Genomic DNA, 14,444 nt, shown 5'->3' on the forward strand with positions numbered 1-14,444 from the left:
ATGGACTAAAGAAGTCCATTTCTAAAGACACCACATTTCAAATTTTAAAAATTAAACCTTTTTTCTTATGGCACCCATAAATTTCCTTCATTCTATTTTTTTGTTTATATATATTTTAAAATTGTTAACATGTCATTCCTTTCAGTTATGCTATATACCTCCCAGCATAAGTATTCAAAAAATAAAATTTTAGATAATTAAACTAAAAGTTAAAAAAAATTAAAGCTAAGAAAAATCCACTCAAATAATTTTAAGAACATAATACAGTTAAAAAAACACACCACTATAGATATATAGATATATATATATATATATATATATATAATATATATATAATATATATAATATAATTATATATATATATATATATTATATATAATAGAGAGAGAGAGAGAGAGAGAGAGGAGGGAGAGAGAGAGAGAGAGAGAGAGGAATAAAATAGCTACCAATACTTTAAAGGAAAAAATTATGTGAACAATTAAAACTACACTTTTGTTAACATAATATATCAATTACAAATCTTTTTCCTCAATTAACTATTTTTTGTTCTAAAAGGATTTGAATAGCTAAAAAAAAATAGGGGTAGAGATAATAGTGAAGTATACAAAATATTGTGAAGAATAAGAAATTAAAGATAATATAATAATTTACAATAGTAAAATTTATTAAAAAGTTAGGCTTCTTTAATTAATTAGTGGGTATGAATAGATCCACTTTAATTTTATTGTTTGGTTAATAAAAGTGGAAACAGCCCAAAACATTGGACCTATATCAATTTCCTTAAAAAAATTAGCAATAAAAAAAAAAAGTAAGGCCCAACAAGCCCAAACCGATTTAGCCCTTCGGTTCAGTTCTACTGGTTAATTTGGTTTGATTCGGTTTTTAAATAAGAAAACCAAACCCGACCCGAACCAACATATGTCCAACCTTGTTGCCAGGAGTTGCTTTATCTTAGTTGAGGTAAGGAAATTTTGGTTAATTTGGTCGCTGAGGTTTGGCCCAACTAGTTTGGTCCAGTAGATTCGGAGATTTACACTTGGGTCCATATCCCACCCCCACTTTCCCCAAGTCATAGCATCACCCCCACTTTCCCAGTCTTCCCCCACCCTAGCAGCGTGGCAGCGTCCCACCCCCACTGCGAAATCCCACAAACCCGCAGCTCTAGCCCCTTATCGAGCCGGCAACCCATATCCCCGCCCTTACTAGTCGCACCCAATACACCCCACTAGCCGATCACTCCCCTTGGCATCCCGTTACGCGGACAGCGTAGCCACCTCCTTCCTCACCCCTCGAGCGACCAACCCAACCCGTTGTCCCCCACCTGTCACAATCCCCTGTCCCCCCACCTCTCATAACCATGCTACTCAACCCAAAAGAGTGTAGCTGCTTGATAGATAAATCTGAATCTAGTGGTTTTTGGTTAAATCTATTGTTATTCAGTTATTAAAGCAGCTATTATTGATTGAACGCTTTGAAATAAATCATCCATTAGTCCTTTTTATTGTGTTTGGACGAATTAGGGATCTGAATATATGCTTGTTTATATTTATTTATGAGCCACTTCATGTAACTCAATGGTGTGCATAAACAGTGAAATTTGAAGATGCCGAGGAAGAGGGAAAATGTTGGTAGTGTGAATGAAGATGGGTACTCAAAGAGGCTAAAAGTGGCGGCAGAGCAGTCATCGCCATCCCCTCCTCGTCTTGGTTTTGAGAACCCGCTATTACCCTTAGCTAACACGTATGACGATGATGATGAGGATGAGGAAGAAATTGGGAGGAGGGTACATAATGCTTTAGGTGGAGGATACAGTAGAGCCAAGGATGAACAAAATGGTAATGGAGTTCAAGAAGATGAGGATGACCATGATGATCAAGGGGTTGGTCAAGGGAAACGAAGCAGAGTTGTTGAATTAAGGAGGGACTGCCCTTATCTTGATACTGTTAATCGTCAGGTACCCAATTCATGTTAGGTACTACAGATAATATGTGATGTGGGAAGGAAATTATGAGTTTTGTTTTGTATGCTGGTGCTGCTGATTTATTAGAGAAGAAATGTCTGTTGTTAGCAAGTATATATGTGGATAACTATATGTAAACATTTTGTCATCGTTTAGATAAAAGATGTTAGTTTTATTTTTTTGAAAGAATTTTTTAATATTTTCTTTATGTTTGGCAGGTGTTGGATTTTGATTTTGAGAAGTTTTGCTCTGTTTCTCTGTCGAACTTGAATGTGTATGCATGTTTGGTTTGTGGGAAGTATTACCAAGGAAGAGGACAGAAGTCCCATGCATATACTCATAGTTTGGAAGCAGGACACCATGTCTATATCAACCTTCGAACAGAGAAAGTTTATTGCCTTCCCGATGGATATGAAATTAATGACCCATCATTGGATGATATCCGGCATGTGCTAAACCCTAGGTATTCCCTATATTAGACTATTTGCGCCTCCTCTTTCTTGTTATATTATCTTCATTTCTATTTGTTTAGGGGCATTTTGCACGTTTTATAAATGTGTATGTTCTTATGCATAATTGAGCTAAACCCTCCAGATCAGAGGTTATGCATAATCACTCGGCATAGTTTTTTGTTTTGTCTCATTATTCATTGTTATTCTTTGTTGCTCTAATATTATTTTCTCACTATAATTCAACATATTTAAGTATTTGCATGTTAATTTTGTTTAAATGTACATTCAGGTTTACCAAGGAACAAGTAAAACAGCTTGACAAAAATAAGCAGTGGTCTAGGGCTTTGGATGGTTCAGACTACCTGCCAGGAATGGTACTTATCGTTGTTCTCACTTGCAGATTTATTACTTTTTTTTAATACCTCTAGACCATTGTTATTATACCACTTAGATATGAACTGAGATATTAGATTTGGAGCTGTAACTGATGCTAGTCTTGTTCTTCGTATTTTGTCAAATCTTTAGGTGGGTTTGAATAACATTAAGGAGACTGATTTTGTGAATGTCACAATTCAATCCTTAATGAGAGTTACTCCATTAAGAAATTTCTTTCTTATCCCGGAAAACTATCAACGCTGCAAATCTCCACTTGTTCATCGATTTGGAGAACTCACGAGAAAGATTTGGCATGCTCGAAACTTTAAAGGACAGGTAATTGTCCTTAAAAAGTTTACTTTGATGAAGTTATGATTCTTGAAAGTATAAATCTTGAAATTTCAATTCATGTGTTCTAAATATCTTCCATCTACAGGTGAGTCCACATGAGTTTCTGCAAGCGGTTATGAAAGCCAGTAAAAAACGTTTTCGTATAGGTGCACAGTCCAATCCTGTTGAGTTCATGTCATGGCTTCTTAACACACTGCATGCAGATCTTAGAACAACAAAGAAAAATACTAGTATAATCTATGACTGCTTTCAGGTTTTCTTTCTACCAACCTGATGTTCATTGTTCATAAGAATGTAGTTTGTTTCTATCTTTTACCAATTTGTGTTCATCTTAATATAATGCTTGACAGGGGGAATTGGAGGTTATCAAGGAGAGTCCCTGGTACTGCAATCTCTGAGAAGAATGAAATGGTGATGGGCCGAATGCGTCTCAAATAACTGATGGTGGAAGTGAAAATAATACTATTATGACGGAAAACTTCTAGAATGCCTTCCTGATGCTTGGCCTTGATTTGCCACCACCACCTCTTTTCAAAGTTGTGATGGAAAAATATCATACCTCAGGTATTTGCACTTAACTTCATGTTTTTAAGACAATAAAATTTGATGTGAAGTGCCTTTTCTGATGTGTGGATTGTGCCTTAATGTAGGGTTTTAATTTCAATAGCTACTGGTATCTAATTGAAAAGTGCGGAAATTCTGCTAATAAGTTTTTTCTTCAACTGAACAAAATAGATCGAATTGTGGTAAAACATGACACTTTGAGAGTGTATTGATGAATATAACCAGATATGATATGCTTTGTCTGAAGATAATTTAGTGTATTGATGGTATTTAACTTCCAACTCTTGCACTAGATAGATGGAAGAAGAAACAAAACTAAATAATAGGATTATAAAATGAGTTTTAGAAGCTGTAATTGCTAGTGCAATGGATGTAACAGATTTTGGTAAATGTGTTTGCTTCAGCATGAAGCTGCCATGGTCTCATATTCCAAACCCATTTAGTTTTAATGTCAAAACTCTTTTCGATTATTTTCTATTTGTTTGGTTGCAATTCAAGAGGAGCATAGGAGTGATTAAATACTGATTTATGTCTACTAAGAGAATCTCAAATTTTGGGTTTACCAGAAAGGGTTTTTTTTCTTCCCCTTTGTGAAGTTTTAAAATATAAAATATCTTCTTGTTATTTCTAAATATTATCAGAGAAGATCAAACCTTCTTTTTTTTTTGTTGGGGGGGGTGGGGGGGGTGGTGGTAATTTACTACTTGAAAACTCTTTTACGTTTCTAGTTAGTAATTCGCGTTTTATACGCGAATTATACGGCTACCGTATAATTCCCGTATAAAACGCGAATTCACGTATTTTATTAGGGCTGCCGTATAATTCGCGAATTATATACCCTATCCGTATAATTCGCGAATTATCGCGAATTTTTGCCGAATTTTTGCCGATTTTTGCAGACAAAAAATAATTAAATGTTAGGCAAAACGACGTTGTTTTGGTTGGGTTTGACTAATTAAAAAAATTCCTTCCTTTTCCTCGGTTCTCTCTTCCACATCTTCATCCTTTCTTCAAATCTCAAACATTCAACTCTTTTTTCTTCATCTCTTGACTCTTTGAGTCTGATCTCTTGTTCTCTTCTCTTTTTAACTCTCTTCTCCAAGCTTTAACATAATATTTCATTTTCTGTTGTTTTGTGTTGTATGTCAAAATGAAAGACTAAAGATCATCTATGAAAGCAAAAGGTAATGGCAAAACTGCAAAAGAAAAGCATGAATTCATAAAATAATATTGTCGGGCTTGGATTTGGAATTGGTGATACTTAAGAAGAAAAAAAAAACAACCCATCAACTGCAACCAACGCCAACTGCAAATTGTAAACCCATGTGCACTCTGTCATGTTTTTAGATTTCATAACACTATTATTATTTGACCTTTGATGCACTATCCAATTAATTCAGAACATAAAATTCAGAAAATAAAACAACATACTAATTGGAATCCAAATTTTGGTTGCGTAGCTATAAAATTACGGATAAAAATACTAGCTTAGTTATTGTTCAAATATACTTTAATAAAAAGGAAAATAATTGTAGGGTCGACCACAATGGATTATTTAAATTGGGATGTTTTGAAAAGTGCTAAAACCAAGATTAGTTTGCCGTATTTTTCAAAACGTATTATTGACAATGTGTCGTATTACCGTATATATCCGAATCATATTTTTTCCGTATCCGAATTTTATGACCAATTTTTACAAACGTATTTTTCACCATTTGCCGATTATACCCGTAAAATTCCCGTACCGTTTTTTTGCCTACCCGTATTTACTAACTAGGGTTTAATTACCAAGCAAGCACGGAATCACCAACTTATTCTTAAAAACTTTTATCGTATAAGATCTTTTTAATAAGCTCTATTTGTAAGTTTTAGTGTGAAGTAGCTGTACCTAATAAACTCTTCTTCTCACACCTCTCACTATTTATTGAACATGTTAGTTTTGGTTTTAGTATCTCCTAGTGTTTTTGGACAAATTTGTGATAAGAGTGTCAAGGATATCTGCATATAATGTGCATGCTATTTTGTATTTTGCATGTTCTTTGGATGATTGGGACTGCTTTTGGGCAATTCTTCTTTCGTTTTTTTTTTTTTCTTCTGATTTCCTTATTGAGCACAATAATGATACTCTAGCCAAATTTTGGGAATTTGTGTTTGTTGTGGATGCTTTATGATCCTTCTTTTTGTTCTTGGTGGTTGCAAATTGAAAATTGACACTTTAGCCTCAATAGAATAGATTGGGTACTTTCATGGTAAGATAATTCCATAGAGTAGAGAAATAGGAAAGCTTTGGAAAGATATTATCAAACCAAAAAAATGAATAGTTACTAAAGTGTTAATATCATTCTTTACTATGTTTTTGGAGGCTAATCTATGGTGTTTTGTTTTTAGGTTCCATTATTTAATATATTGAAGAAGTTTGATGGGGAATGGTGACTGAGGTTGTTTCCCGTGTGGCTAGAATGAGATATCGTGTCACAAGATTACCGCAATACTTGATCCTTCACATGCGGCGCTCTACAAAGAACAATTTTTTGTGAAAAGAATCTGACATTGGTAAGTTTTTATATTCTTGAAAATGTTTGGGTTCCTTTTGTCGGATGAATTGAAAGCCTCGTGCATCAATTGTGAATCATAGCCTGGTTTTGCACTGCCTTGTGCTAACTGATATTACTGTTCCAGTCAATTTTCCTGTGAAAAATTTGGAATTGAAGGACTACATACCTTTGCCAACACCGAAAGAGAATGAGAAATTGCGTTCCAAGTATGATTTGATTGCCAATATTGTTCATGATGGTAAACCTGAGGAGGGGTTCTACAGGGTTTTTGTGCAGCGGAAGTCAGAAGAATTATGGTAATATTCCTGCTATACATAATTTGTCTAAATGTGAATTAAAATGCAGCAATCATTTGAACTGAGACATTTGCTATCCACGTTTTCAGGTACGAGATGCAGGATCTTCATGTTTCAGAAACTCTTCCTCAAATGGTTGCACTTTCTGAGGCTTACATGCAGATATACGAGCAGCAGCAATAGCCTAAAAGAATTGAAGCTCCAATGGTGAATGTTGTATTGACTGCTTCAATTCACTGTTAGATGAGTTCAATTTTGCATATTTGAGTAAGTGTAAACAGACTGGAAAAAGGTAATGACTCTTTTGGGCCAGCAGAGATGCCATTGTAGAAGCAGTTGCCTTAGTTTAGGTTTAGAAAAATGTAGAGGTTTTGTAGAAATTATTTAACACTTAAAAGTTTTTATGCACTGGAAATTATCAGAAGCATCAATTTCCATCAACTTTACAAAAAGTTTGGGAATACGTGTTTAACATGTAAAGTATTTCCAGTGCAGATGAGGAATCAGAAAAGATGAGATCTTCATGTATTTTTAAGTTATAATTGCTTACTGCTTTCCATCTTTACTAGTAATGTTTAAAACTTATAAAGTCACATGAGTTGTACGTGTTTTTTTTATTATTTATTGTGTTGGATTGAAATTCAAATCATTTTGCATTTTTAGGAACCTTTAAACGATCCTGGAATCTGCTTGTGTTAGCTTTTTTCTGCATTTGACTTTATTGGACTGAATGTAGTACCTTAACCCTGTGATTATGTTCATTCAAGGCATTCTTGAAATTGATTTTTCATTAAGGTGAGGATTTGACATGAACATACATTAGTTGGAAATTAGAATGCACGTGAAAAATGCGGACTTAGCGAATGGTAGAAAATGCATGTTCATGTGGTAGTTGAAATTGAATACTTTGTCTTGATGTCCATCGGGCAAGGCAGATATATTTTTAAAATAATTCTAGATAAGCACGTGTTAGTTGAGATGTATAATCTTATTACCATATTGGAGTAACATGTTAGAAATTTCTATTGTTTGAATTCATTGAGAGAGTAAGTTAGTTATACTACAATTGAGAAGTAATGTTATACATGAATGTAAAACTAACACAAAATTATAATGTGAAATTTCAAAATTAAAACTTACAACATGCTTTTACATAATACTGCATTATATTGTAAGTAGCCTTTTACTCCCCTCCTTGTGCTTGCGTTTTGAATTATCAAGGTAAAAAGCTACTTTTCCATGTATTGCAGGCTACCGTCTTCCTCCTTTAAAGATAAACTTATTCGGTGGGAAAACATTTCATTTCATCTAACAGTCAAAATGTAGAATTCCCATGTGATGTGCCAACATTTAAAAAAAAAAAAAACAATAATATTATACTTACAAAATTGTTATATATACAAAATAGTTTGAGAATATTTAAATAATAGAGTGAATATATAAAATAAACTCATTAATGGATATGTCATTTTGTGAGTAATATCACATTATTTTATATTGATTTCTTTGTAAGAAGATTTTGCAAATATAACATTACTCTTCGTATATTATCACATTACTTTGTAAATATATCTTTATATGAGAATTTTGTAAGTGTAATATTATTCTTTTAAAAAAATTAGTAACAATACATTGGCCAAGTCTTTATACAAAGAAATAAATACAAAATGATGTGATATTACTCTTTAAATAACATCGTGTAATGAGCTAATTTTGCTTATTCATTCTACTATTTATATTTTGTTACATCGTCTTGAAAGAAGAATTTGTCACGTCATTTTATATTAATTTGTTTCCAGAGAGATTTTGTAGGTCGTAATAAGTTCTAGCAATGATCAAGCAAAATCTTAATACATATCAAGGCCAGCATGAATAAAAGGGGAGATCAATGATAATTCTCAAACTATTTGTGGTTTAAAATGCATAAAAGTTCAGAGGAGGTCAATTAACCCAAATAAAGGGCATTCTAGACTCCTGAGATTTAATTAGATACAGATGTCCCCCTATTATAAATATTCCCTTGCCGTTAGTGAGCCATTAGTGTGTCATAAAAATTTATAATATGATAGATTCATAAATATTTATCAAATTGCTTCTATACCGTTTATTTTAACATGAAAAACTTAACGGTAGAGATATTTTTGTCATTACCATAACTACAGGGGTCTTTCTTGTTATTTAATTGGACATAAGGGGAATCATCGGTTATTAACCCAAGATAAAACTGAAAATAAACAATAACTCACCGAAACCGAGACGACGATTCCTCACCTAAACTACTGCATTTGGCTTCGATCACACAGAGAGATCACAACAAGCCCTTCACCATGCAAAATCATGAGGAGTCTGGAGCGTCTTGTGAGTTTGAAGATTGGGGAAATTTCGGAGACGAAGATATCATGAACCAGCAATCCGAAATTCGGGCCGAAGAAGCCCAGAAGGTTCCTTTCGTTGCCGACAAGGTAACTGAAACTTACCCAGATTTTATTTTTGTTTGCTTTTTTACATTTTTTTGTTTATTTGTGATTTGGGTCTCTGCTTACATGTGAATTTAGTTTCAGAAGCGGTGTGGTGCTGTCCCGGTAATGTTACAGGGGTAATTGCATTAAAGAAAATGGTAGCTTTTATTGAATTTGCTAATTGAAATTATGATTCTTTAGAGTGTTGTATTTTGAACTTTATTGTGATTTGGGTCTTATTGCATATGGGTTTAGTTTCAGAAGCAGTATGGTATTTTCTGGTAACGTTACAGGGCAATTGCAATAATTGAATTTTCGAACTGAAATTATGATTGTTTAAAGTGTTACATGTTGCTCTTTATTTTGTGATTTGGGTGTCTGATTACATATGGTTTAGTTTCAGAAGCACTGTGGTACTGTCCTGGTAATGTTACAGGAACAATTGCCATACAGAAAATGGTAGCATTTATTCAATTTGCCAATCACGCATCATTTTTCTTTTTGTGTCGTTTGGGTCTCTGATTGCTTCTGGTTTTAGTTTCAATGTTGCAGGGCTAATTTGCAGTATACAAAATGGGAGAATTTATTGAATTTGTTGATCATGTGTATTATTGAAATTATGATTGTTTAAAGTGTAATATGTTGTAATTTATTTGTGACTTAGGTCTCTGATTACATATGGATTAATTTTCAGGAGCAGTATGATACTGTTGTGATAACATTACAGGAATAATTACAGTACAGAAATGGTAGCATTTTTGAATTTTCCAATTGCGCATCGTATTTTTTGAAGTTGTGATTGTTTAAAGTGTTACATTTTGTACGTTATTTGAGATACGGGTCTTTGATCACATATGGTTTGAGTTTCTGGAGCAGTGTGGTATTGTCCTGGTAACACTACAGGTTTAATTGCCATACGAAAATTGGTAGCATTTATTGAAATTTCCAATCTTGTTTCGTATATTATTCAAATTATGATTGTTGAATTATAGTTTGATAGTCTTTAGGGAATGTTATTAATATGAAACATGCACATAAAAGTCATGTGTTACATTTTGTACTTTATTTGTGATTTGGGTCCCTGATTACGCTTGGGTTTAGTTTCAGAAGCTGTGTGGTACTATCCTGGTAACATTGCAGGGTTAATTTGCCATATAGGAAATGGTAGCATTTTTTGAATTTACCAATCACGTGTTGTATGTTATTGGAATTATGGTTGTTGAATTTATGTTTCACTACTATTTTTAGGGAATGTTATTAGTATGAAATATTCACATAACTTTAAAGTGTTACCAAAACAATGTTGTGGATACTGTTATTTATGTTATACTGTGGCATTTTCGTATTTGTTTGATATTAGAAATGCAGAACATTATTGTAAACTTTTATACTAGTAACGTAAAAACAATGATTATATTAGTGACATGAAACGTGTAATTTGCTAATGTTATCATGTTGTTAACTGATCCGGTATTGTTACCAGGTCAAACACTAGCTGTGTGTTGTTTCTTAGCATAGTGATCTTGTTTTCTCGCTGCTTCAATACAGCATCATTAGTTTATTTGTATTGATTGTGATGTGTTGTTGTCAATGATTTATTTCATATATGCTGATATATTCATTACAGGAACCTCTTTCTGCATTAGCATCTGAGTATCAATCAGGCAGCCCGATCTTGTTGGAGAAAATAAAGGTTTTTAATTTGTGTATTTCTCTTGCAGTTTATTGTTGGCTCTAATGTTTCTCTTTGGCAGTAATTTTTTCCCTCTGGAAGTAATTGATGTTCCTTTTGCAGATGCTTGGTGAGCAGTATGCTGCCATTAGGCGTACACGAGGAGATGGGAACTGCTTCTTTCGAAGTTTTATGTTCTCCTATCTTGTATGTCTTAATATCTAATTTTCTAGATCATCCTATTATTTCTAATTTTGAGCTTCTTGTTTGAGGCAAGTTAATATGCCCAGAAATTTAGCTACTAAACTAATTTTTGGTTGCTGTTATAGGAGTACATTCTGGAATCCCAAGATCGAGCAGAAGTTGATCGTGTAAAAGCCAATGTTGAAGAATGTAGAAAAACGCTTCAGAGCTTAGGTTATGCAGATTTTACCTTTGAGGACTTTTTTGCGGTAAATCCAGTATTTGCATTTTGGCTCTTTAAATAATAGGGTTGGGTTTTCAGTTTTTCAATATAATGCCACTGATACAATATGTTAGTGTCTTTGTTACTGAAAACTTGCAATTTTTGGTTACACCAGCTAATTGTAGTCACCATTATTTTTCCAAAATTTGTAATTGATCTTAGTTTGGCTAGTGAATTGGCCTTTCTTGGAAGGTGTCATCAAGACTTCATTGACTCTATTTGTTAATTCTAGTTTTCTTTTAATTTCTACTAGGGAAAATAATGTCAAATGTGATTGTTGAATTTTAGATAAAAAATGGTCTAATCTATTGGTCTCCCTTACGGGTTTTAAAGGTTATTATTTTTAATTTGTTTACTTTTGTTGAGACTTTCATCGTTGTTGCTTCTAATGAATGTTTACTTGTCTTAGAAACCTATACTCTGGTACTAATTCCCAGTGAAAAATTTTCCAGTTATTCCTTGAGCAGCTGGAAAGCGTTCTTCAAGGAAATGAATCCTCCATTAGGTGTGGATCCCATATTCTTTTTTTTTTTCTTCATCAATGTTGACAACTTTAAGGGAAAAATGGTGTTTTTTAAATTAAATTATTGAAGTTTCACCTTTCCTTTTGCATGTCTTTATACAGTCTAAAACACCATTGTTTAACTTGTCTGAAATTTTTTTGTTGCCTTCCTAAATGACAAGCAAATGAATCATTTTATTGTTCAATTAATATAGTTTTCCCCTTTTATTTCTCCTTTTCCAGTCACGATGAACTTGTAATTAGAAGTAGAGATCAGTCAGTATCTGACTATGGTGAGTGAATTTATAAACTTGAATGCATCATTCTGTATTCACATTTTGTCTCCTGACACATTTGGGTGGTCAGTTGTAATGTTTTTCAGATTTGTTACCTCTGGTGAAATACGAAAGCGCTCCGAGTTCTTTGAACCTTTCGTACTGGGTTTAACAAACGCAACAGTGGAACAGGTCCGTGTGATACTTATTTTGTGTGCTTGTGAAAATCTGCCACCTTTCCATTCTTTATTAGATTCTTCAAGCGAGTCTTGAAAATTAGCATGAGCTATGTGTTTAAAAATTCAAATTGGATTCAAAAGTAAACTTATATTGGCATAAATTAGAAAATATGTATCTTCCTATCTTAATTACACTTCCCATGCTTTATATTGTACTAATTATTGCAATACTGTACAAAAAGTATCCTGTTATTCATTCTTATTTATGAAAACATCTCTGCTTCTTCATAATCTGATGTTTATGGAGAATTTAATGAACTTCACAAAGTTTGGTTTGAATTTTTATGCTTTTGATGAATTACTCACAGCCTTCTGATTCCATAATTTGAATCTTCCTCTCAGCCTCTCTTTTAATTTTATAATCTTTTCTTCTGTAGTTTTGCAAGTCATCAGTGGAACCAATGGGTGAAGAGAGTGATCATGTACACATTACTGCCCTTTCAGATGCATTAAGTGTACCTATCCGTGTTGTATATCTTGATCGCAGCTCATGTGATACAGCTGGTGTCAGTGTGAATCATCATGATTTCATTCCTTCTGGTAATCTTCCAAAGGCTGCAAGTGGTAGCACTGAGGCCATCAGCCCTTTCATTACCTTGCTGTATCGTCCCGGCCATTATGACATTCTCTACCCAAAGTGATGCCCCCTCTGGTTATGGTAAGTTGGTTAAGCTTCTCTTCTCATTCTTTTGAGTTGCCAATAAATAGGTGTTTTTACCTTGTGCAATGGAGATCGCTTGTGAACCTATCCAAACCTCACTTGTTAGGTCTGTTGGCTCATGGAAATATTTTTTTATTATCTTTATTTAAAAAAAAAAATTAAAAAAACTGTTCATATATGGTAGTTCATATTCATTAATGACCATGGGCCATAGTATTTTGTTTGAGTGCCTCTATCTGTCCATTGTCATGCCAACTTAGAATATAAGTGAAACATGTCTACACTAAAATACCTTCTGTCTTTTTAACGTGCAAGCAGCCAAGGTTTTGCCATAGTCCATTGTGATTGGTTAGATTGGCCATGAAAACATTTCCACATGATAAAGATCTTAGCTCTTCTTGGAGGGTTGAGGAGGTTTCGTTGAGTAACGACATCTTTTTATTTTCTTTGCTTTTATGTCCATTGCAGACTTTCAACAATGGCCTGTGAAAGATTCTCACGGAGATACAGTGTTGACGTAACAAACTAAGCTTCATCGTTCTTCAAGTAACTTGAGGTTCTAAACTGTTACATGCTTTGATCAGTGTGTGAGGACATAAACGCACTTGTAGCTTTTTATTCAGAATTGCTCCTGATGAGCAAGTCCTCACCTGTTATTCATGTGAAATTGAATGGTTGAAGAAAGGACTGTCAATCCTGCAGTATATTCTCAGATACAAATGTGGTCTTTCTTTTCGTTTCTCCTCTTTCTTTGGCATGTTTGGTGTGTCACTTTGTTGAACGCTTAGTTTTAGCAATTTTGATTACTAATAGCTCCTAGGATAGATTATACTTGGCTTTAGGTTTAAAGTTAACTTTTGCCTTTTCTTTTGACGGGTTTGCTACTGATATTGCATGCATTTCGATTGATATCATTGTGGATGTCATATTTGGAGGGGAAAGAAGTTTGTTAGAACTGTTAAGTGTGTGTTCAGGGACATTGTGAGCTCTGTTTTAAAAACCAGACCAGACCGACCGGTCGGACCGAGACTCGGCAGCTTCTGTAGTCTGGTTCAGGTCTTAGGGGGGTTTTTGTAATATTTTAAAATTATAAGAGTTAATTTGTAATTTTATAAGGGGTGTTTAGATATGTCAACAGTTTAGGGATTAATTGGTAATTTTTTGGGTGTATTTTTTAAATAAATAAAAATTTTGGATACTAATTAAACAAACTTTTTTAGGGGGAATTTTTGTAATATATTAAAATTTGAGGGATTAATAATAATTTTTTAAAAATAAAATTGTTGTTGACGTCATTGGTCATTGGATCGATTGACCCGTGACCCGGGCAGCAAAAGGAGTTGCTCTTTGGTCCAGGTTTTAAAACAATGATTGTGAGTTTGATAAAACCATTCTTTTTCAATCATGATTTTGGGTTTTAAAAAGGGTTTCGGATGTACATAGTTGGTGAATTTCGACGGTTAATCGCTAAGATGATCATTTTATGAAAAAAAAAACTTGTGTAAGAGTTCTGTTCCATTGTGTTAATTAGATTAGGCATTTACGTGGGACTTTCATTAGTAAATATTGTCATTTGTTAAAGAATAATGCTACCGACTGATAATTTGCACCGAATTT

General features: G+C 33.6%; 1 protein-coding gene and 1 pseudogene across 1 annotated transcript; both read left to right on the forward strand.

Moving 5' to 3' along the window:
- The first annotated feature begins 1,070 nt into the window (after window positions 1-1,070).
- On the forward strand, window positions 1,071-7,055 carry LOC116141734 (annotated as a pseudogene).
- A 1,717-nt stretch (window positions 7,056-8,772) lies between these two features.
- Window positions 8,773-13,569, forward strand: LOC116141758 (OVARIAN TUMOR DOMAIN-containing deubiquitinating enzyme 1). The gene is made up of 9 exons (XM_031427242.1): window positions 8,773-9,015; window positions 10,640-10,705; window positions 10,808-10,891; window positions 11,014-11,136; window positions 11,603-11,655; window positions 11,896-11,945; window positions 12,019-12,119; window positions 12,544-12,824; window positions 13,296-13,569. The coding sequence occupies exons 1-8, from the start codon at window positions 8,881-8,883 to the stop codon at window positions 12,805-12,807; spliced, it is 876 nt and encodes a 291-aa protein (XP_031283102.1). The 5' UTR covers window positions 8,773-8,880; the 3' UTR covers window positions 12,808-12,824; window positions 13,296-13,569.
- The last annotated feature ends 875 nt before the right edge of the window (window positions 13,570-14,444 follow it).

The sequence above is a fragment of the Pistacia vera genome, unplaced genomic scaffold (genome assembly GCF_008641045.1).
Source record: "Pistacia vera cultivar Batoury unplaced genomic scaffold, PisVer_v2 Contig40, whole genome shotgun sequence".
Lineage (NCBI taxonomy): Eukaryota > Viridiplantae > Streptophyta > Magnoliopsida > Sapindales > Anacardiaceae > Pistacia > Pistacia vera.

Bases quoted from the DNA above. Each gene is read 5' to 3' on its own strand.
- LOC116141758 (XM_031427242.1), top strand. From the start codon at position 8,881: ATGCAAAATCATGAGGAGTCTGGAGCGTCTTGTGAGTTTGAAGATTGG. The intron at 11,946-12,018 runs GTGAGTGAATTT...TTGGGTGGTCAG, and splicing joins TCAGTCAGTATCTGACTATG to TTGTAATGTTTTTCAGATTT. The intron at 12,120-12,543 runs GTCCGTGTGATA...TTTCTTCTGTAG, and splicing joins CAAACGCAACAGTGGAACAG to TTTTGCAAGTCATCAGTGGA.